General features: G+C 39.6%; 1 protein-coding gene across 5 annotated transcripts in view; it reads right to left on the minus strand.

The window, feature by feature from the left end:
* The window catches only part of MAP3K20 (mitogen-activated protein kinase kinase kinase 20), a 196,732-nt gene that overhangs the window by 103,163 nt on the left and 71,137 nt on the right, over window positions 1-22,432 (minus strand). For all 5 annotated transcript variants that reach the window (XM_032292930.1, XM_032292931.1, XM_032292929.1 and 2 more), the window contains exon 3: window positions 247-334. In XM_032292930.1, coding sequence (XP_032148821.1) covers window positions 247-334 — 88 coding nt within the window. The remainder of the gene's footprint in view (window positions 1-246; window positions 335-22,432) is intronic.

A 22,432-nucleotide genomic window follows, 5' to 3' on the forward strand; every position in this document is an offset into this window, starting at 1 on the left:
GCTGCGAGTGCATTTAAATAGCATTTACGCAGATATAATTAGCACAATTAAACATGGGTAGAAGTGGAAACACTATTCTTAATTATATTGATATAATCAGTTTTATTAATGCTTTATAGCAACAAAAGTGACACCTGACAGTAACACACAATTCATGATTGAACCTAATATTAAGCATTTTAGCATATTAAGGAATCTAAAGCTAGGTAACTGGAGAAAGGAAGAAGTCAAATAATGAGTTCCTACCTGTGACGATGCCATAGTTGGGAGGTTCAAGAATTACTCCATAAAACTGGATGATGTTTCTGTGACTGAGGATACTGAGTATTTCTGCCTGTACAAAAAATAAAATGCAAAGTTGTATAACATTTCATATTAATAATAGTCAAATAAAACAGGCTTCCAAATAAAAATAGTCAAATAAAACACTCATTTTTTTTTTTTTTTTGAGATAGGGTCTTGCTCTGTTGCCCAGGCTAGAGTATAGTGGTGTGATCTTGGCTCACTGAAGCCTTGACGTCCTGGGCTCAAGTAATCCTCCTATCTCAGCTTCCCAAGTAGCTTGGACTACAGGCATGCACCACTACACTCAGCTAATTAAAAAAACATTTTGTAGAGATGGGGTATCACTATGTTGTTCAGGCTGATCTCAAACTCTTGGGCTCTAGCCATCCTCCCACCTTTGCCTCCCAAAGTGCCGGGATTACAGGTGTGAGCTACCATGCCTGGCCTCAGTTATCTTTTACTTACATTTACAAAGATCTATATGTGCCCAACAAGTATGTGATTCTGCTAAAGTTGTCTTTCTTGAAAGTTTAAACATTTCTACTGAAGCTTTCTGAAAATTTAAAAAGAAAATGAGCTTGAAGAACTGATAAAAGAGGTGCTTACTAGCAAGCCCACATGATGATAATGGAGGGGAATGACTGAAGAGATGACCCATTTATTTACAGTGAAGGCCCTCTTCCTAATGTCAATATATATTTTTTGCATAATGTCTCTTCTGAGAGGCTACAGCGAGACTGAACTTCTATTGGTTGGATGATTCAAAATTAAGGCCGAGATTTAAAAATATTAATGGAATCAATTCAGGAAAAACCCATTTATTTATCTAATCATTTATTCAAAATATATTATTGTTCTCCTTTATACAAGGTTCTAGAAACATGTAAAGGTAGATTCTTGACCTTGAGTGGTGATTTGACAGGAGGCCATATTTATACATTTTGAAACATGTTAAATACTAGAAAGTAGCAGTAAAGAGTGACATGGTAAAAATAAGTTGTATTTATTAAACTTAATTTTTAAAACAAACAGATACTATGGTATATATCTGCTAATGTCAATAGAAAGGTGATCTTTATATAAATCATATTCATCAACATTTTATGACTTGTGGAGATAAAATATGGTTAATCAAGAATTATAATGAAGTATACAATCACATAAGTTAAATATAGAAAAGATTTAGTATTTTTCAATGAAAAGCATATTATTGGCAGTAAGTGGACAGGAGATTTATAAGTCCCCACCGCAGAAAGAGGATCATCAATAAGAATGTCAGCAGTTAATGAAAATGGAGACACTTTGGTTGGAAAGGGACTCCCCTCTGAGAATCTGTACACTGTGAGTTAGTGTTATTTGCTATTGATTTTTTTCCATAGGATAAGAGTTGAGGTTTCATTAAAAACACTGTGAAACTGGTTTTGAAGGTGGTGTAACTAGGTAGAAAACAGAAGTTTGAGGGTTGGCATAGGGTCACTATGAAATTAAGATAAAGGATATCCCTGATTGTATGAGACATTTACTAACCTTGATTTGACAGTGTTTTCTTTTAGTAACACGTGTTGAAGGGGGCTATCACTGCTGAATCAAGCAATTCCTTAACACTTAATGAGTGCCCAGTATGTATAGAGGGGTCTGTGTTCATCAAGCAACCTTCTTCTCATAGTTTAGTTTCTCAAATAGTAAGAAGATGTATCAATTGAGCAACACAACTATTCATCCACATGGCAACTCTACTTCTAAGAAATAACAAAGTTTATTGTAAAAATAGAGTGTATGTGCAGTTTGGAAATCACAAAGCCCCCCCATCTTTAAGTGGTAGACCAACTGATTGTGAATAAAGCCTTAAGTTCAATGTGAGTAAAGCATAGAGTTAATGTTTGAACCAGTATTTGTGAAACTGAGGCAGTGTTATCCTTTGGAATATTCTTTGAGGTACCTGAATTTTGTGACCATTAAAAATGTTTGTATCAATAAAGAATAAATACAAGAATATTCTGAATCCTTGAATGACCACTTTTTAATGTAGCATGATGGGATTTTCAGTGTTCCAGCTAGTTTTCATGTTTATATTTAAGATATTGCCCAGTGATATCTTAAGGAGATAGGATTGATCATTTCAGGTGCTGGTAAACACATCAAATAGCTCTTAGGCTGGCAAATTGTTTGCCTGCTCTTATTGTTTCCAGCTGGGGCCATGTCAAAATGGCAGTCATTATCCTGTATCCCATTGTTGTGCTCATATTTTAAGTTTTTACAAAAAAGCTTGCAGTATAATTTGCAAGTAAACGATATTTTCATGAAATAAGATTTTAGGTTCTTATAAACTAAGAATCTGATTTAACATTATAAAACATTTAACGTCATAAAAACAATATGCTACTTTAGAGTATTGTCCTGGATTTCATGGAAATGGGCCAAGAGCAAACAGAGGCAGACTGAGTAAGTAAGTGATATGTTTGTAATAAATGAAGGTCAAATGACATGATGTTAGCAATTCAAATAAGCTCCAATAAAAACAAGTATGAAGTCAACCAAATTATTAAAACCTGTGTTGTAGCAATCAGCCTCTGACAGCAAACAGATATATTCTCTGGTATATCAGTAAACTCTGCCTCTGTTTACTGTTAAGATAAATATGTAATTTTCCAGACTAGAACTTGAGGATCTAAGAAAAGACTGGGATAAACTGCAACAATAGATATATATTTTTAGATGGAGTCTTGCTCTGTCAACCAGGCTGCAGTGTACTGGTGCGATCTCTGCTCACTGCAGAGATCAAGTGATTCTCCTGCTTCAGCCTCCTGAGTACCTGGAATTACAGGTATGCACCACCATGGCTGGCTAATTTTTGTATTTTTTTTTTTTTTTTTTTTTAGCAGAGATGGGGTTTCACCATGTTGGCCAGGCCGGTCTTGAACTCCTGACCTCAGGTGACCCGCCTGCCTCAGCCTTCCAAAGTGCCAGTTTTAACTCAGGCTCTAAGATCTCCATAAAATAAGGGTCCCAACCTAAGATATAAATGGAGGAATATCCATAAAAATGTCTACTAGTCATGTCCTTATTAGGGTGAAAAAATGTCTACAGATGATTGTTTGCCTGCTCTTACTGTTTCCAGCTGGGGCCAGTTCCTTCCTCTCTTTCTTTTCTTTATTGGAAAACTTATAAAAGTTTTAGTCTGTTAATTAACATGGGAGGTCATGGGTATTTTGTTGTTAGTTATATCGGCATTTCTATGAGTTTACAGGGAAGACAAGCCATTAGCTCAGTTTGCCATGTTTCCAGACATCAGCCAACTCACAGGTTGCAAATAGCTGATTCAGAGATATTAAAAGAAGTTAGGTGGGGCACGGTGGCTCATGCCTGTAATTCCAGCACTTTGGGAGGCCAAGGTGGGTGGATCATGAGGTCAGGAGTTTGAGACTAGCCTGACCAACATGGTGAAACCTCGTCTCTACTAAAAATACAAAAAAAAAAAAAGAAAAAAAATTAGCTGGGTGCGGTGGTACACCCCTGTAATCCCAGCTACTCAGGAGGCTGAGGCAGGAGAATTGCTTGAACCCAGGAGATGAAGGTTGCAGTGAGCCGAGATAGCGTCACTGCACTCCAACCTGGGCAACAGAGTGAGACTCTGTCTCAAAAAAAAAAAAGTTAAATATCATAGTTTTAATTCTCTTCCTTTAAAGTATTTCCCACAGTTTAAAAATATCTCCATCTTCAGAAGGACTCTTTTCCTTTAATTCAAAACTTTTTTTCAACCTAATCCCAAATTTTATTTTGTTTATTTAATTTTGGAGAGCTGCCATAGAATCCTTAAAGATTCTGTGTCTTTAAAGCTTGTTTTGCAAACATCGACAAATGTGACTAATTAAACTGAAGAGCTTGTGCTCAGCAAAAGAAACTATCAACAGAGTAAACAGACAGTCTACAGAATGGGAGAAAATATTTGCAAACTATGCATCTGACACAGGTCTAATGTCCAGAATCTATAAAGAACTTAAAAAAATGTATAAGCAAAAACAAACTCTATTAAAAAGTAAAGGACAGACACTTTTCAAAAGAAGACATACATGAGGCCAACAAGCATATGAAAAAAAGCCCAACATCTCTAATCATTAGAGAAATGCAAATCAAAACCACAATGAGATACCATCTCACACCAGTCAGAATGGCTATTATTGAAAAGTCAAGAAATAACAGATGCTGGTGAAGTTGCAGAGAAAAGGGAATGCTTATACACTGCTGGTGGGAATGTAAATTAGTCATTATGGAAAACAGTTTGGCAATTTCTTAAAGAACTTAAAACAGAACTATCATTCATTCCAGCAATTCCATTACTGGGTAATGGAATGTAATTGAGGAAACCCAAAGGAATATAATCATTCTACCACAAAGACACATGTTCTTCACAGCACTATTCACAATAGCAAAGACATGGAATCAAGCTAAATGCCCATCAAAGGTAGACTGGATAAAGAAAATGTGGTACATATCCACCATGGAATACTATGCAGCCATAAAAAGAACAAGATCATGTCCTTTGCAGTAACATGGATGGGGCTGGAAGTCATTATCCTAAGTGAACAAACAAGGGAACAGAAAACCTAATACAGCATGTTCTCACTTAGGAGTAGGAACTAAACACTGAGTACATATGGACATGAAGTAGAAAATAGTAGACACAGGGGCCTACTTAAAGGTGGAGGGTGGAAGGTGGGTGAGGGTTGAAAAAACTACCTATAGGGTACTATGCTTATTACCTGGGTAATAGTCTGTACACTAACCACCTGTGACATACAATTTACCCATTTAACAAACCTGCACATGTACCCCTAAACCTAATAGTTTAAAAAGCTTGTTTTACATCTTTTGTATTCCATGAATATAGTCTATATCTATTTATGTGATAAATATTGTAAAAATAAAATTGAGTTCACTTCTTTTTGTGAAAGAAAGCAAAGATACCAACAACAACCTACTGATGGGTACAGAATGAAAGCAATCATTTATGAAGCCCCACATCATAAGGCTGGCTGGCTCCATTTACGTGTTATACTTGGAACTGGCTTTTCTCTCTAATTGTCAACAGCTGCTTCCCTCTACCTAGGAGCAGGACTGTGTCTCAGTGGGGTCCATGCTTCTGCGTGTGATGTGGCACTGACACAAGGTACACTTCTTTTGCCCATGAACGTCAACTACTCCTTCAAGTCCTCTAGTGTGTGTGGTGTTTAAACACACAACTCCATGGGCTCTTATCTCTGAGGTCCTCACTCACCAGGTGTTTTTTGTTTGTTTGTTTGTTTTTTTAAGACGGAGTTTTGTTCTTGTTGCCCAGGCTGGAGTGCAATGGCTTGGTCTCAGCTCACCACCTCTGCCTTCTGGGTTCAAGTGATTCTTCTGCCTCCACTTCCCTAGTAACTGAAATTACAGGCGCCTACCACCATGCCCAGCTAATTTTTGTGTTTTTAGTAGAGATGGGGTTTCACCAGGTTGGCCAGGCTGGTCTCGAACTCCTGACCTCAGGTGTTCTGCCCACCTCAGCCTCCTAGATTGCTGGCATTACAGGTGTGAGCAACTGCGCCCAGCTGGTCCTCACCAATTTTAAGAGTCTATCATTCCATCAGAGTATGGTAGTAAAAAAAAAAAAAAAAAAAAAAAAGTGGTTCATCCAATCACTCAGCTGAAGCTGTCTCCTCACTGCACTCTATATCCAAGGTCCAAGGCCCTCTCCCCAAACTGCATCTCCCGAATATACCAATATGATCCAATATATTCCCCCAAAGTTCAAGAATATAGGAGATGATCCCACTTTTTTTTTTTTTTTTTTTTTTTTTTTTTAGATAGAAGTTTCACTCTTGTTGCCCGTGCTGTAGTGCAATGGCACGATCTTGGCTCACCAAACCTCCGCCTCCTGGGTTCAAGCCATTCTCCTGTCTCAGCCTCCTGAGTGGCTGGGATTACAGGTGTCTGCTACCATACCCAGCTAATTTTTTTGGTATTTTTAGTAGAGACAAAGTTTGACCATATTGGCGAGGCTGATCTCAAACTCCTGACCCCAGGTGATCTGCCTGCCTTGGCCTCCCAAAGTGCTGGGATTACAGGCGTGAGCCACCACGCTCAGCCACATTTTTTAAAAATAAAAATTATGTGTATAGAAAAAAGGGTAGGAAGAAAACACTATTGTGGTCATCTATTTCTAAGTCGCAGAAAAAATAAGGGATTTTAGTTTTTTTTCTATTTACCAAATTTTTTTACAATAAGTCTATATAATTTTTATAATCAGAAAAAGCAGTACAGGCATGTTATATGTAATAACATAATAACATAATGAAATTAAAAATATTTATTTGCATAGAAAGAGTCTCCCTAGGATTGGGTCAGGAAGAAGTGAAGCTCTTTCCTTACCTTCCCAGGACTACTATAGGCCTATAAGTGATTTTCTCCTGACATGGCCTGGAACAAGCTAGGGATAACACAGGTTCCTCTCACAGAAGGCCATAGGTTCTCAGAAGCCATAAGACTGAAGACGTGGGTGCTGAAATCTCATGGGCTCTAGATGGACTTCAACCTACTTGGTATGCATGTGGTTCAGCATTTTATTATATAATGTTCCTCTCCCTTCTTGTGTCTGCTACCCTATAGAAGAGGCTTTCCTACTTTGCTCCTCTTGTAAAATGTCTAGTATAGGCTGGGCGCAGTGGCTCAACACCTGTAATCCCAGCATTTTGGGAGGCCCAGGTGGGCAGATCACGAGGTCAAGAGATTGAGACTATCCTGGCCAACATGGTGAAACCCTGTCTCTACTAAAATTACAAAAGTTAGCCAGCATGGTGGCATGTGCCTGTAATCCCAGCTACTTGGGAGGCTGAGGCCGGAGAATCAATTGAATCTGGGAGGTGGAGGTTGCAGTAAGCCAAGATAGTGCCACTGCACTCCAGCCTGCTGACAGAGCAAGAGTCCATCACACACACACACACACACACACACACACACACACACACACACACACACACACACACAAAAGTCTAGTATAATATCACATAAGCAAGAAAAGCCAGATACCTTATATACAGGACACACTCAGTAACATTTAAAGGATGAATGAACATTATTTGATAATAATGATATTCAGCGTGTTTAAATAACTATGGAGAGCCTATGTTAGAAAATGTTAACCCTGAACCAGACAGTGAGAAGAGTAAAATGCCGGAAGGTATGAATTTGCTTCATTCTGTTCTTTTACACACTTAAGGGTTACTTAGGGTACATTTCATAAGAATGACAGCCAATCAATTATATAATTGCAGTAGGAACCACGGTTGAGATGTATGTTCACCAGTTCACTGTGGATTTAAATTTCAAGAATGAGGGTCTGGACAGCTACACTATGCCTCTTGTAGGCTCTGCTGTCCAAGGCAATTATAGAAGTACAATTTCTTGAGAATCCTTTGCTGCTTTGCATTCTTCAAGCAGGCCCTTGCCTTTGCATTGTCCTTTATCTTTGCCTTGTACTTAAATGGAGGGTTTAAGATTAAGCAAGAATGAAAGGCTTGCTTAATCTTAAACCCTCTATTTCCAATTTTTTACCCAATACATTTTGCCACCTCTACCATGAGCCAGCCTTTTGCCAAGTCCACATTCCATACCCATTATTCGATCTGAAAGCGATGGTAGGTGCTCTTCTACTGTGTGGTGACAGGTGGAACCCTGCTTCTCAGTAGTGGGGCCACACTGCACACAGGCTCCCATTCCTAGGCCAGGGCCAGAATCACAAACATCCACAACAAATGAACCAGGGTCTCCTCAGTGCAGCATACCTCTCATCTTTATTGCTACAGAGTCCAGAACTATTGTACTCAGAGCAGAATGCAAATGCAAGGAGAAACTATTGATTTAGAAACTCTTAACACTGTATCTGCAATTCTAGAAGGTCAATACACCTAGCTCTTTCAGGAAAGATGTAGGGAGAACCTCCCTTGCCTACTAATTGTTTCAGGTTCTGATTATAAAGAAAACGAAGGAGAGTTCTCAATCTGTTATCAAAAGTACAAAAGTATCAAGATCCCAGGATCTTGACTGGGTCAAAAACAAAACAAAACAAAATGCTGCTTAATTCAGTGCATTTTAACCCAACGATTATCAAAACCAGAAGCATTTTTTTTTCAAATAAGAAAAACTTCATTCTTACATGTATGGCAAGATAGAAAACCAGAAAACTATGTCTAAAACTCCTGTGCTATGTTTTAAAGAACAACTTTAAAAGCAGGTTTGGAGGATTGAAAATCCTGTATATAATCGCCAGAGGGTCATACACAGGTCATGCCCTTCGAGTCAGTGTGGGCTTCACGAGACCCATTCAGTCACAGTCACAGAAAAAGCAGCAAACTTCACAATTCCATAGGTTATTTTTCAAATGATGCTCTTTAGGTGTTCAGGACAATAAAGAAGGATAAATGAACTGAATTCACATCCATAATAGAATACATCCTATATTCTAAATGATGTTTGACATCATGGAGACTTTTCTTTGGAAGAAAAACAGTTATGAATGCTATGAAAAAAAATACACCAGTCATTTGCCCACTCTTCTTAAATAACTGAGATGGAGTCATGGGGGATTTTTATTGTGAACATCACCAGTGCTGGGAAGCCTCCTATTGCTCAATGTTTTCCTGGTGTGATGCAGCCAACTCACCGTGTGCAGTCACGGGAGGAGCCTGGGCTTCCCTCCAGGGATCCAGGGCTACTCTCTAGTTAAGTACATACCTAACTAAGGGCAGACTCACCTGGCAAGATAGGAGGGTGGCAAAAACTGAACGAAACAAAGAGTGAAGATTTAAGACTGGGGATTCAAATAGTTCCAAATCACAAAAAGGCAATCAGATTTCACATTGTTCGTGCTCACACCTGAATGTCACTGTGATAACATGAAAAAGTAAGGCCAGGTGCAGTGGCTCACACCTGTAGTCCCAGCACTTTGGGAGGCCAAGGCAGGCGGATTACTTGAGCTCAGGAGTTCGAGGCCCATCTGGGCAACACAGTGAGACCCTATCTCTACTAAAAAATACAGAAATTAGCCAGGTATAGTGGCATGCGCCTGTAGTCCTAGCTACTCAGGAGACAGGTGGGAGGATCACCTGCACCTAGGAGGTTGAGGCTGCGGTGAGCTGAGATCATACCACTGCACTCCAGCCTGAGTGACAAAGAACCAGTCAGAAAGAATGAAAGAAAGGCGGTGGGGGGGGGGGGATATATTGAAACAACCTGTATTCAGTTTGGGTGACAAAAGCAGACAAGAATTCAGTTGGCATTCCATCAAACAACTTATACAGCTTGGTCAAAGCAATCACTTTGTATTAAATCACACACAAATTATCCCCAAAGAAAACCCCTGAATGAGGCTTCAAGTTGGAACTAATGAAGGATTAGGCATCTGAGAAATTGAATAGCAATAAATTTAATCAAACATTGGACTAGGTGAGTAAAAATTTAATTCTGTTCCAAAATGGATGGCCCTAAAGCCACCTGGTCACTCTGGGCCTTTTTTCCTTCCTAGAAAATGACTTGGTTGCACAAAATTATCATTCAGATTCCTTCATGCTTTACATTTCTATCCATTTTTGTGAAACAGATAATGTATTATTAACACCACACTGAGTAGGTGCTCAATAAATATGTGATAAATGGATTGGAGGTAATTAACCATGTTGTATTAGGACATCCTCTGGAGTCACACAGGCCTCAGGATGATGTTGGCTCTGACACTTATCAGTGAGGTGACTTTGAGGAAGTTACTTAACCTCACTGAGACTCAGTTTTCTCATCTGTAAGAGGCAGACAGCGTTCCTACTCCAGTGTCCACCAAATGCCAGGTGCTCCACCAATGCTAGGTCCTTTCTCTGACATCTTTCCTCATCCTTTATGATCAGTGATCATTCACAGGCAAGTCAAGCTGATGAGTAAATTCCTGTGTCTTCCAGTGATAGATTCCACTTACATATTTTGCTTGTTTTAATTAGTCTCATGTATTCATTATATTCGACTGTCCTTGCTTACTTATGTTTTTACCTAAATATAGCACTTCGACATTTCCAAAGAATTTATCTTACCTGGCTCTCATAAATGTGATATTTTATTGTATTTAAGTGTTGAGAAAATTGGGTCTTTGATTAATTTGATTTGATCAAGTTTACTTGTCTAGTAAATATCAGTAATAAAGTTTGATGCCAGGTCTCCGACCTCTGCCTCTTTTTATATGTTTTCCTCCCCGTTTCTCCCTTTAAAAAAAGTCCAGTGGCCAGGCATGGGGGCGCAAGCCTATAATCTGAGCACTTTGGGAGGCGGAGGTGAGCGGATCACTAGGTCAAGAGATGGAGACCATCCTGGCCAACATGGTGAAACCCTGTCTCTGCCAAAAATACAAAAATTAGCTGGGCGTGGTGGCACAAAAACGTAGTCCCAGCTACGCAGGAGTCTGAGGCAGGAGAATCGCTTGTATCCTGAGAGGCAGAGGTTGCAGTGAGCCGAGATTGTGTCACTGCACTCCAGCCTGGTGACAGAGTGAGGCTTTGCCATTTATTGTGCCCTTGAGTGTCTAAAAAAAAAAAAAACAGTCCAGTAAAATCATAGGTCCTTCTAAACATTTTTTGTTAAAACCTTCCCCTGCTCAAAGAGATTTCAATTTGCAGACTCCTCTATAATACTAGCTAATGTGTACTGAGTACCTACGATGAGGCCAAGAACTTCATGTGGATTGAATCCTGAAATTCTCACAGCAAACCATAAGTTAGGGCTTACTATTAACCACCCTTTCACAGGGAAAGAAACCTAGGCAAGGAGAAACTTGAAAACTTCCCCAAGGGCACAATAAAGGGCAAAGCCAGGTTTTTAACACAGGTAGTAGGATCTCAAAGCCCTGCTTATTATAATCAGTAAACCATACCACTCCACTTCACAAACCTAATTTGAATACAGAATGAAATGAACAAGCAAAAATTAACAGGTCTAAAAAATTCCAAAGCTCTCTTTAGTTACAGAAGCATGAGAAACAAGTCATCAGTTTTCTCTTGGGGCCTCAGCTGCTGTCCCCACTATAAGATTTCCAAGCCTTCCTGACACTCAGCTGTGCAGGATCAGGTCAAGAACCAAGATCTAATTCCCTACAGGCACTAGGCCATCAAGCCAACCAGCATCAACCAAATTTATAGCTAATAAAACCAGTTAATTGCACAGCATGAGGCACTCTCTCTCTATGCAAAAATTACATGGTTAGAAATTTTGAGCGGCTCTCACAATCTGATTAGCTAAGTGCTTTATAATATTACTCTCCAGTGAAACAGAGTTTGATTATTTACATCCCATAAGAGAAATGTTTGCCACATCTATTATGGAAATCTACAAAATCATTTAAAAGAATTTAGCAAATTTAATTTTAAAATAGTCTGAAAGTCCTTTAACATCTTTTAGACTCCAATTAGACAGTGTCTTGAACACTTGGATTCTTCAGCTACATTAATGATTTTACTATTTTTGGGTTCTGTCTGCATAAACAATAGCTAAAGGCACATGTGTGGAGGCTGGCAGACTTTTTTTATTTTATTAATTGCAAAAAAAAAGTACCAAACACTAACTAATACACAGTAAAGGTAATCTGAAATCACAGAATATTAAGAATAGAAGGGATTTGAAGTCTTCCAGTCTTTTCCTTTCTACTCCTCAACTACAATCCCATTTTAAGGCAACTCCGCTCTTTTTTCTTTTTCTTTTGAGATGGAGTCTCACTCTGTTGCCCAGGCTGGAGTGCAGTGGCACCAAGTCAGTTCACCACAACCTCCATCTCCCGGGTTCAAGCGATTCTCCTGCCTCAGCCTCCTGAGTAGCTGGGATCACAGGAGCCCACCACCACACTCAGCTAATTTTTGTATTTTTTAGTAGAGATGGGGTTTCACCATGTTGGCCAGGCTGGTCTCAAACTCCTGATGTCAGGTGATCCACCCACCTCCACCTCCCAAAGTGCTGGGATTACAGGCATGAGCCACTGTGCCCTGTCCACAATTCCACTCTTAAAGGCAAAAGATCACTTCTCCCCTAACAGCTTGATGAACATATAGCCTTCATTTGAATGAACTGTCTCATACTTAAACATCATCCCAGCCACCATCTTTCTTTTCACTAACCATCAGGCTAAAACCCAAGACTTCATTTGTATTCACTGGAGACAGTGAGAGATAATATCTGAAGCCTAATTTTTAAATTAGCTTAAATTTTTCCTAAGCTTAAAAATTAAAATTCTTATCTTGACATTTATTATTTTTCAGATCTTTGGTTATTTTACCTACATTTATGCAAAGGCAGCAGTTATTTGAAAGACACAGAAATAATTAGTATTGGGTAGAATCACCATGCTGAATGCATTCACTTTCTACTACGCCACTGGAGTATGGTATAAATTGGTTACTAGAACTCCCCAAGACCATATCACTCCCTCTAAAATAAAAAAAAATTGATATTTTAAAATTAAACCTTGTATAAAGTTATAATTTCAGTATAACAGTATTAGCAAAAAGAAATTTGCAATTTTCCTAACTGGTTTGTTTTTATCCCATCGTTCCCATGATTAACAACCTATCATGCTACATTTTTTAAGCCGATTGCAAGGAGGCTTACACCCAAGTTTGTTGCCTGCATCTAGAATGTATGTAGTGCCTCGTGGGTGTGTTTTTATCATATTAACTTCATTTCTTGCTTCCATTTTTTAAAATACCATACTTTCCCTTTGCCTAATTTTTCTATTTTTAATTTATCTCACAATATTGTTTGTATCTGTATTAGCTGCCTTAAATAATTTTGACAACAAGGCCATACAATATAGCAAACAGCTGACCCTGAACAACACGGGTTGAACTGTGCAGGTCCACTTATACACACATTTGCGGCCACCTCTGAGACAGCAAGACCAACATCCCCTTCCTCCTCCTCCTCGGCCTACTCAATGTGGAGATGACAAGGATGACGACCTTTATGATGATCCACATCCGCTTAATGCATAGTAAATATATTTTCTCTTCCTCATGATTTTCTTAATCACATTTCCTTTTTTCTACCTTACTTTATTGTAAGAATACAGTATATAATATATACAGCATACAAACTATGTGTTCATTGACTGTTGTCGTTTAACAATAGGCTATTAGTAAAGCTTTAGGGGCAGGGTCAAAAGTAACACCGAGATTTTCAACTGCACAGAAGTTAGTGCCCCTAACCCCTGCACTGTTCCAGAGTTGACTATATTTGATAGTGTATCTCAAGTTGCAGTATTTAAAAGAAGATTCCAGAGGTCCACAGATTGATAGATCCTTGATGGCCCATGAAATCAAAACTCAAAGAAACACTGGTCTAATCGAAGGGTTACCTCTTGGCTTCCCATCTGTGGAGACAAATACGATTTCCTTGACTTTGTCTACTCCAGGAATCTTTGCCAGCATTCTACTTTAGCTCCTTATGGCCATCTCTTAGGTACTGGTACTAACAGTGGTCTGTTAAGAACCAGGTCACACAGCAGGAAGAGAGCGGCTGGCGAGCATTCCCGCCTGAGCTCGGCCTCCTGTCAGATCAGAGGTAGCATTAGATTCTCAGAGGAGCACAAACCCTGTTGTAAACTGCACATGCAAGGGATCTAGGTTGCATGGTCTTTATGAGACTCTAACTAATGCCTGATGATCTGAGGTGAAATAGTTTTATCCTGAAACCACCCCCCACCACCTGCCCCATCTGTGGAAAAATTGTCTTCCACAAAACCAGTCCCTGGTCCAAAAAGGCTGGGGACTGCTGTCTTAGATCCGATCCCCTCCCCTCCCCTCCCCTCCCCTCCCCTCCCCTCCCCTCTCTTTTCTTGACAGAGTTTCGCTCTTGTTGCCCAGGCTGGAGTGCAATAGCACAATCTCGGCTCACTGCAACCTCCACCTCTTGGGTTCAAGCAATTCTCCTGCCTCGGCCTCCCAAGCAGCTGGGATTACAGGCATGTGCCACCATACCCGGCTACTTTCGTATTTTAGTAGAGACAGGGTTTCTCCATGTTGGTCTTGAACTCCCGACCTCAGGTGATCCATCCCCCTCGGCCTCCCAAAGTGCTGCAATTATAGGCGTGAGCCACCGCGCCCGGACTTAGACCCTTTCATTAACCAGCTGCCTCACATAAAAACCCTTCTCTGACCTCAATCGCTAATGCTTATTCCCATTAAACTAGCTCTTCGGTTGGCCATGTTGAGGCTTCTAGTCCCTCAACTCCTTTCTAATAAATAGGGTTCTACTAAAAGAAACAGAGATCCAAAATAACAAGATAGAATGTTATAACAAATCAGTCTTGAAATAACAAAATGTCTCAAAGTATGAGGGCTGCAAGAATCCCAATGTGGCAGCCCAACAATTACATTATGCCACCATCCTTAGCACTGGCTTACATCCTCAAGGTTGTGTGGTGGTCCCCGTATAACCCCTGAAGTTCCAAACCATTAAATTCACATTCCAGGGAGCAAAGAGGAAAATACACCAGTATACTTAGTTAGGTAAGCTTCTTCGAGAGAGCTTTCTCAGCAATTTCATCCAGAAAGTTCTACCTATATCTCATAAGTGAGTTCTATTTTCAGGAAGGGGTGAGAAATGTAGTTTTAAGCTAGGTATAGTGGCACATCTAACAATTTAGGAATCCTAAAAAAGACCAGGAGAATATTATTGGGTAAGAAGCTAATAATTAATGCCATACCTATCAAGCTATCAGTGATCAAGGTTCTGTTTAATGGAAGAGTCGTTAGGGTACAGCAACAACATTTTGTACCCCTTGGTCAAATATTCCCAAAACATTCTTGCCAAAATCATAAAAGTTCCAGTCCCCATCCTACCAACCTCTAAGTATGGAAAAAAAATCCAATAATTACCTTTCTATGCCCCTCAGTAAGCTTTTCTGACAGATCTGTTCTGCGATAGTTAACTCGGTACAGTTATAATCTGTACATTTATTGAAAGCTAAAGGATGAAAGCAATAATTTTGAGTCTCTCCAATGAGTTTCTTCTTTCATTCCCCATTCAACATTCACCCAACAAATATTTACTAAGTATACATGATGTCCCAGGCACCATTTTTTGGTGCGAAGAACTGTGGTGAACAAGTTAGTGAAACCTTTGTCCTCATGGAGCCTACTATCTAGTTGGAGAACATGAGCAATAATGATGTCAAGAAATACACAAGGCTGGGCATGGTGGCTCATGTCTGTAATCCCAGCACTTTGGAATGCTGAGGTGGGCGGATCACCTGAAGTCAGGAGTTCGAGACCAGCCTGACCAACATGGTGAAACCCCGTCTCTACTAAAAACACAAAAAAATTAGCATGGCATGGTGGTGGGTGCCTGTAATCCCAGCTACTCAGGAGGCTGAGGCAGGAGAATTGCTTGAACTCGGGAGGCAGAGGTTGCAGTGAGCCAAGATAGCGCCACTGTACTCCAGCTTGGGTGACAGGGTGAGACTGTGTGAAAAAAAAAGAGAAGGAAAGGAAAGAAAGAAAAGAAAGAAAGAAAGAGAGAGAGAAAGAAGATAATTTTTATGAGTAAGCTACAATACATCTCAGCTCTTCTCATATCTTCTAGTTACTCTTGCTTTTTCCATCCTCAATAGATTACTATGAATATTCTCACATTAGAGAAACAGGTAGAACTTTCCTTGGCACTCCTGTCTTACACCTACGCCTTTCTTTCTGTCTCAGAGAAAAATGTACCGCTCCCCTTCCCCAGATTTTACCCCGACTGGTCTTCTTCATACCTCCCCCTCTTCCCTCAGGATATCGCTCTCCATCAGTATTCTTTCCGAAATCTTCCATCTCTTTCTAGTTCTATCCTCTAGGCCTAAGACAAGAAACAATTTTTCTTGACCCTTCCCTCCTTCTCAAACTACTTTGCTGAACACCAAAACTTCTTAAAATAATACTTTACACCAAGTTCCTATTGGCACCCTAATCCCGCTATATTTGTCTGAATTTTTATACTACTGCTAAAGTTTCCCTAAGTAACTTGGAATTCTGATCTTTGCTTTCAAATATCCTATATAGGTTATAGTCTGAGTTTTAAAATTAATGTAACCATACCTCTCCTTAACATTCGGATATTGTCCTTAGTCTCTACATTGTTTTATATACTGATGAATTAAAACAAGGATGGCAGAGGTACTGGAAGTCAAACAAAAAGAAATCAACTCCTACTATAAAGGCCTTACCCACTATCATGGAAAAATTAAAAGTATATAATAACAAGATACCACGTAACAACCATCAGAAGTACAAAACACATGAAGGATCTGTATAAAAATCAGGGAAGTTGGGAGATAATGGACAGTGTCAACTAGATCGTGGATTAGAAGACTGGATTAGGCCAGGTGCGGTGGCTCACACCTGTAATCTTAGCACTTTGGGAGGCCGAGGCATGTAGATCACCTGAGGTCAGGAGTTCAAGACCAGCCTGGCCAACATGGTGAAACCGTGTCTCTACTAAAAATACAAAAATTACCCAGGCAGAGTGGTGCATGCCTATAGTCCAAGCTACTCGGAAAGCTGAGGCAAGAGAATCGCTTGAACCTGGGAGGTGGAGATTGCAGTGAGCCAAGATCAAGCCACTGCACTCCGGCCTGGGCGACAGAGGACAACTACATCTCAAAAGAAAAAAAAAGAATGGATTCCATTTGTGTTCATAGCTGGTGGAGGCTTGTCATTCCAAGCAGAGGAAGAAGAAGAGCTGTGGTGGATGGGCAGCATGCCTGAGAAACGGCAGCACTTTAGTGTGGCTGGAATGTGGTGTAGAGATAGGAGAACAGGCAGGTAACAGAATTGCTAACACACAGCTGTGTGAAAACTAACATACACCAAGCTGATTTTTATGTCAAATTTCAGTGGGAGTGACTCCTAAAAAGTAAGAAAACAAACAGTCAACTCTGTATCTGCAGGCTCCATATCTGCGGAGTCAATGACCACAAATCTAAAATATTAGAAAAAATTTAAAAATGACAATACAACAATAAGAATACAAGTAAAAATATATGATAAGGATTATTTACAGAGCATTTACAAATAGTAGGTATTCTGAGTAATCTAGAGATGATTTATACAAGAGGATACATGTAGGTTATATGCAAATACTACATCATTTTATACAAGGGACTTAAGCATCCACAGATTTTCATATCTGCAGAAAGTCCTAGGACAAATCTTCTGCAGATACCATAAAACCACTAAATCTAGGTTTACTTCAAAGAAACCTTCCAGGATCAGCAAGGCCTACAGAGGTTAAAGAATCACTACTTTTCCATCAGTCAGAACCTAAAGGACATCTGCTCCAATTGTCTTCTAACGAAATAACCCTCTTAGTAATATTCTAAGAAATAGGCATCCTACTGACTGAACACTCCCAGTGACAGATTAATGCCAGGGAAACGGTGATGTGTTGTTGGAAATTTGGAAATGATCAACTTAAATGGGTGTCAGCAGAGATATTCCAAGTCATCCTAAAGTGAACGACCCTTCCAGACCAGGAGGATGGGAGAAAAACTTGCTAGAAAGTTTTCACATAAAATGTGTGAGTATTTAGAGCTAGTCATGGGTGGTCAGTTACAAAGACTTAGAGAAAAGTTAAAGAGATGATAAGTACTAATGGGGCAGGGGTGGAAATGGGAGGTATACCAACTTCTCCAGTGAGATGGTCCTCCTGCTGAAGGGTAGGTAAATCAGTTATCAGCTGAATGCAGTATCAGAACATATTCAGATGCTATTACTAACTGCTCTTGCTCTGAATCCACATTCATAAAGCAATCTTTTATAAGTTTGTTTCCCATACACCTTATCTAAAAATAGAAAATTTAAAGATTAGCAAGATGGTTTATTTAGTCTCAATCAAATTATGTGTGATTTAGCATCCTTGATAATCCATTCAACTCTGAACTGTTAAGATTAAATTTCCAAATGCATAAATCAGAAGCCACTTCAACAGGGACCTATTTGGGCAGCTACCAACATTTTGTAGAGTGTGCCTTCACTATGTTCTTGGGAGCGTCAGATCTCCTACAGCAGAAAACTATTTTTCACGATAGCCTATTCTACTTCTACTATGTAAAATTACTAGAGTTGACCTATGCATTCTGATGATCAGGCAAGTCTTGATCTTGCTTGCCATATCTATTTCAGCTGAGATTTTTATCTCCTTATTTCTAAATACCATCTCACTCCAAATTCTGATTTTTCTCTTTGCTTGAAGATTCAGTGGGGTGTCCATAATCTGACTGTCATTCAACACCTTTCTATCTTTGAGCAGAAAGATTTTTTTTAAAGGGCCCCTTTAAGAGCATTTGATAAGTGGTACTTAACAACACTGTAACTGGTCCATTCTTCCATGCCTGTTGACTGAAGCAGTGTTTGTATAACAGATATCATTTATTTCATGCAACAAAGCTTATAAGATAGGGGAGATCTGAGACAGCAGGCTTCAATCTGTATTTTGAGTTCTCTAGGTAGAATTCATTCCATTTAACAGCCTATAATCATCAATAAAAGTCCCAGACAAAATAATTCAAGATTTTCTGCACAATACTGCTTACCAACTACATATGACCTTCAAGAGAAAAGAATCATTCTGCAGGTAAACAAATATAAACCTGGTGATGACTGATGCAATATACCAATCTAAATCAGAGCAACATTCTGGCAGCCTGAGATGTTTATTAACAAAATATACAGAAGGTCATTGCTGAATTGAGCTGAGATGTATTGGTCCAACGATGAGCCCAGAGAAGAAAAAAATAAATTAGAACATCAACATGTTTTCCAGGAAATAGAAAATCATGGGCTATGAAGCATGAGAGTATAGACCCTGTTAAGACCCTAGAGAAAGGCATAAAAAAATTGAGACAGATGAGCCAGACCACATAGCTTCATCATTATAATGCTTTTGCAATGAATGAATGTAGTAACTATGGAGTTTCAGAAGTTGTAAGTTGAGTAGACTCTGACTCATACATTACAATAGCTACCACCGATGGAGCACTTCCTGTGTATCAACACTGGTTCATCACTTTACATACATTAACTCATTTAGTCCATAAGGGAAATACCCCTATTATTCTAGTTCATCACTAAGAAAGTAAGGAACAGAGAGCTTAAGTAACTTGGTCAGATAGCTGAGAAGCAGTGAAGCCAAAATTCAAACTAGGCAATCTGGCTGCAAAGCCTATGAATTCCATCATGACATATGAATCTAAATTCTCAAAATCACATAGATGTACATGCCTGCACATTTCTGTAATATTACATACAAATAGACAAATTCACTTATTACTAAACATATGCCTAGGCCTTTGTACACAGTAAATGTTCTAACATATTTATTAATATTTGATCTGAGTATGGAAGCAACTCTAAGATCACAAGCAACCTACATTCTAGGGTTGCTTCTGATACTTAATGGCTATGTGACTTGGGGCATCAGCTTACCAATTGATAACATCTCAAAATGTGGAAGTAAAAGGGACAGATGGAATAATCTAGTCTCTTCAAGTCACATTCTGACTTAAGTCTAATTTAACTGGTATAGGGTGGGGCCCAGGCATGGGTGCTTCTTAGAAGCTTCCCAGCTTCTAAGGTGAGTCTAATGTATAGCCAGGATTTAGACCCACAGCCTAGAGAGTGGTTCTGTGGTAAGCTAAACTGTAGCCTAGTTGCCTTAGAGTCTGAAAATCCTGGAGCTAAATTGCAGCTCTATCATGGATGAGCTGCGTGGTCTTCAAAGTGTCTCAACTAAGTGTGTTCTTTACATGTAAAACAAAACCAGCCGGGCACGGTGGCTCAAGCCTGTAATTCCAGCACTTTGGGAGGCCGAGGCGGGTGGATCACGAGGTCAAGAGATCGAGACCGTCCTGGTCAACATGGTGAAACCCCGTCTCTACCAAAAATACAAAAAATTAGCTGGGCATGGTGGCGCGTGCCTGTAATCCCAGCTACTCAGGAGGCTGAGGCAGGAGAATTGCCTGAACCCAGGAGGCGGAGGTTGCGGTGAGCCGAGATCGCGCCATTGCACTCCAGCCTGGGTAACAGGAGTGAAACTCCGTCTCAAAAAACAAAACAAACAAAAAAAAACCCAGTATCCACTTAACACAGTTGCAAGGACCAAACTCCCATGTAAAGTACAGGCTAGGCACATGGTTTTCCTCATTAAGTGTTAGCTGCTATAAACTGTACCTAAGTTGAATTAAAAACATGTTTTGTTTTGGGTTTTTTTTTTTTTTTTTAGACAGAATCTCACTCTGTTGCTCAGGCTGGAGAGCAGTGGTGCGATCTAGGCTCACTGCAACCTCCTCCTCCCGGGGTTCAAGTGATTCTCCTCCCTTAGCCTCCTGAGTAGTTGGGACTACAGGCACATGCCACCATGCCCAGCTAATTTTTGTATTTTTAGTAGGGACAGGGTTTCACCATGTTGGCCTGGATGATCTCGATCTCCTGACCTCATGATCCACTGGCCTTGGCCTCCCAAAGTGCTGGGATTATAGGCGTGAGCCACCATGCCCAGCCAAATAAATGTTTTTAAGGATATGTGGAACCGAACTTGGATATACAGAACATCAGCCAGAACAATCAATTGCTGGAAAACAGATCCACAGACTAATAGCTATAGCATTCTCTCTTTCATGAGAGAAGAGGCCAAAAGGGCTCTGTGTAGGACATTGACCACAAACCAAAGAGAATCTAGAGAACACAGCATTGGAAAACAGAACACGTGTCATCCTGCATAGTCAGGTCAGGCCACAACTGGTGAAAGAATCTAAATTCAAAGACCAAAATATACTGAGATGACCACAAGTTGTTAGTAAGCCTGGTTCTGCAAGCCTCCAAATAAATCTCTTAAAGTCACCCTGCTATTTTTACAAATAAATTGCCATGTTGACAGAAATTGAACATCACTTCTCTTTTCCACTTACAGGATATGGAATCTGGCTTACCATCTTTAGACTCACAATTACCACATTTGAAGAACAAATCTGAATTTGATGGGTGCAATTCTTGTGTTTCTATTTTCTGTCCATTCACAGGTTTCTGTGTCAGAGATCACAGAAGACCCCACTATACTACTGTTCTTTTTTGAAACTACCGCCTTCAGCCGTTAGCCATCATTCATCATATCTTCTCTATATACTCCATAAATGAGATTTCTGTTGTACTGGTTTAATCAAATGGGCCCCAAAATATGTACTGTGCTCTTCATTCAAACATGGAAGGATTAGTCCCTTGAAGTCAATAGGAAACATATTTTTATGTTATTTTCCCAGTAGTGAACATGGATGGCAGTGATCTCTTAACTGTAAAATGAAAGTATTATATCTCAAGCCTCAAAAGGCTGTAGGGAGGATGCACAGAGATCATGGATGCAGAAAGCAATGCATTTTTCCAAGGCAGTAATGAGGAACAACACTCAGGTAGGAATGCAAGGGCTCGAGTTTAGGAACTGGTCTTATAACACCTCCCTGGTGTGCTATTGAGCAAGGTTCTTAAAGCCTTTCTAAACAGTACAAATCTGGGGAAAGAGGATAATAAAACTTGCATTGACTAGATTATAAGAGTTTTTTTTTTTTTTAAATAAACTTTTACTTTGGAGTAATTTTAGATTCAGAGAAAAACTTAGAAGTGTTCCCATACAGCCCTCACCCACTGTTAACATCTTATGTTACTATATATAGTACATTACTATTAACTGAACTCCAGACTTTGGATTTCACCAGTTTCTCCAATAATGCCCTCTCTGTATTTCAGGATCCAATCCAAGGTGCCACACTGCATTTAGTTGTCATGTCTCTTTAGTCTCCTCTGGTCTCATATTCACAGGGTTTTATAAGAATCAAAGAAATATAAGAACACTTTGTACAGTGAAAAGTACCATGAGAATACACTTCACTATTCTTGTGCATTAAATGAGTACATGCATATAAAGTACCAGGAAAACTGCCCGTCACATAGCTCCAAATATTGATTTTTAGCATTACCATGGTAAATATTTATAGCTATCCTACATTGTGATCAATTCTATATGCCTACAGCAGATGTGTGAAGTTCAAAATTCCTTCTATGAC

The sequence above is a fragment of the Sapajus apella genome, unplaced genomic scaffold, assembly GCF_009761245.1.
Source record: "Sapajus apella isolate SASKATOON/1434 unplaced genomic scaffold, GSC_monkey_1.0 scaffold28, whole genome shotgun sequence".
NCBI lineage: Eukaryota > Metazoa > Chordata > Mammalia > Primates > Cebidae > Sapajus > Sapajus apella.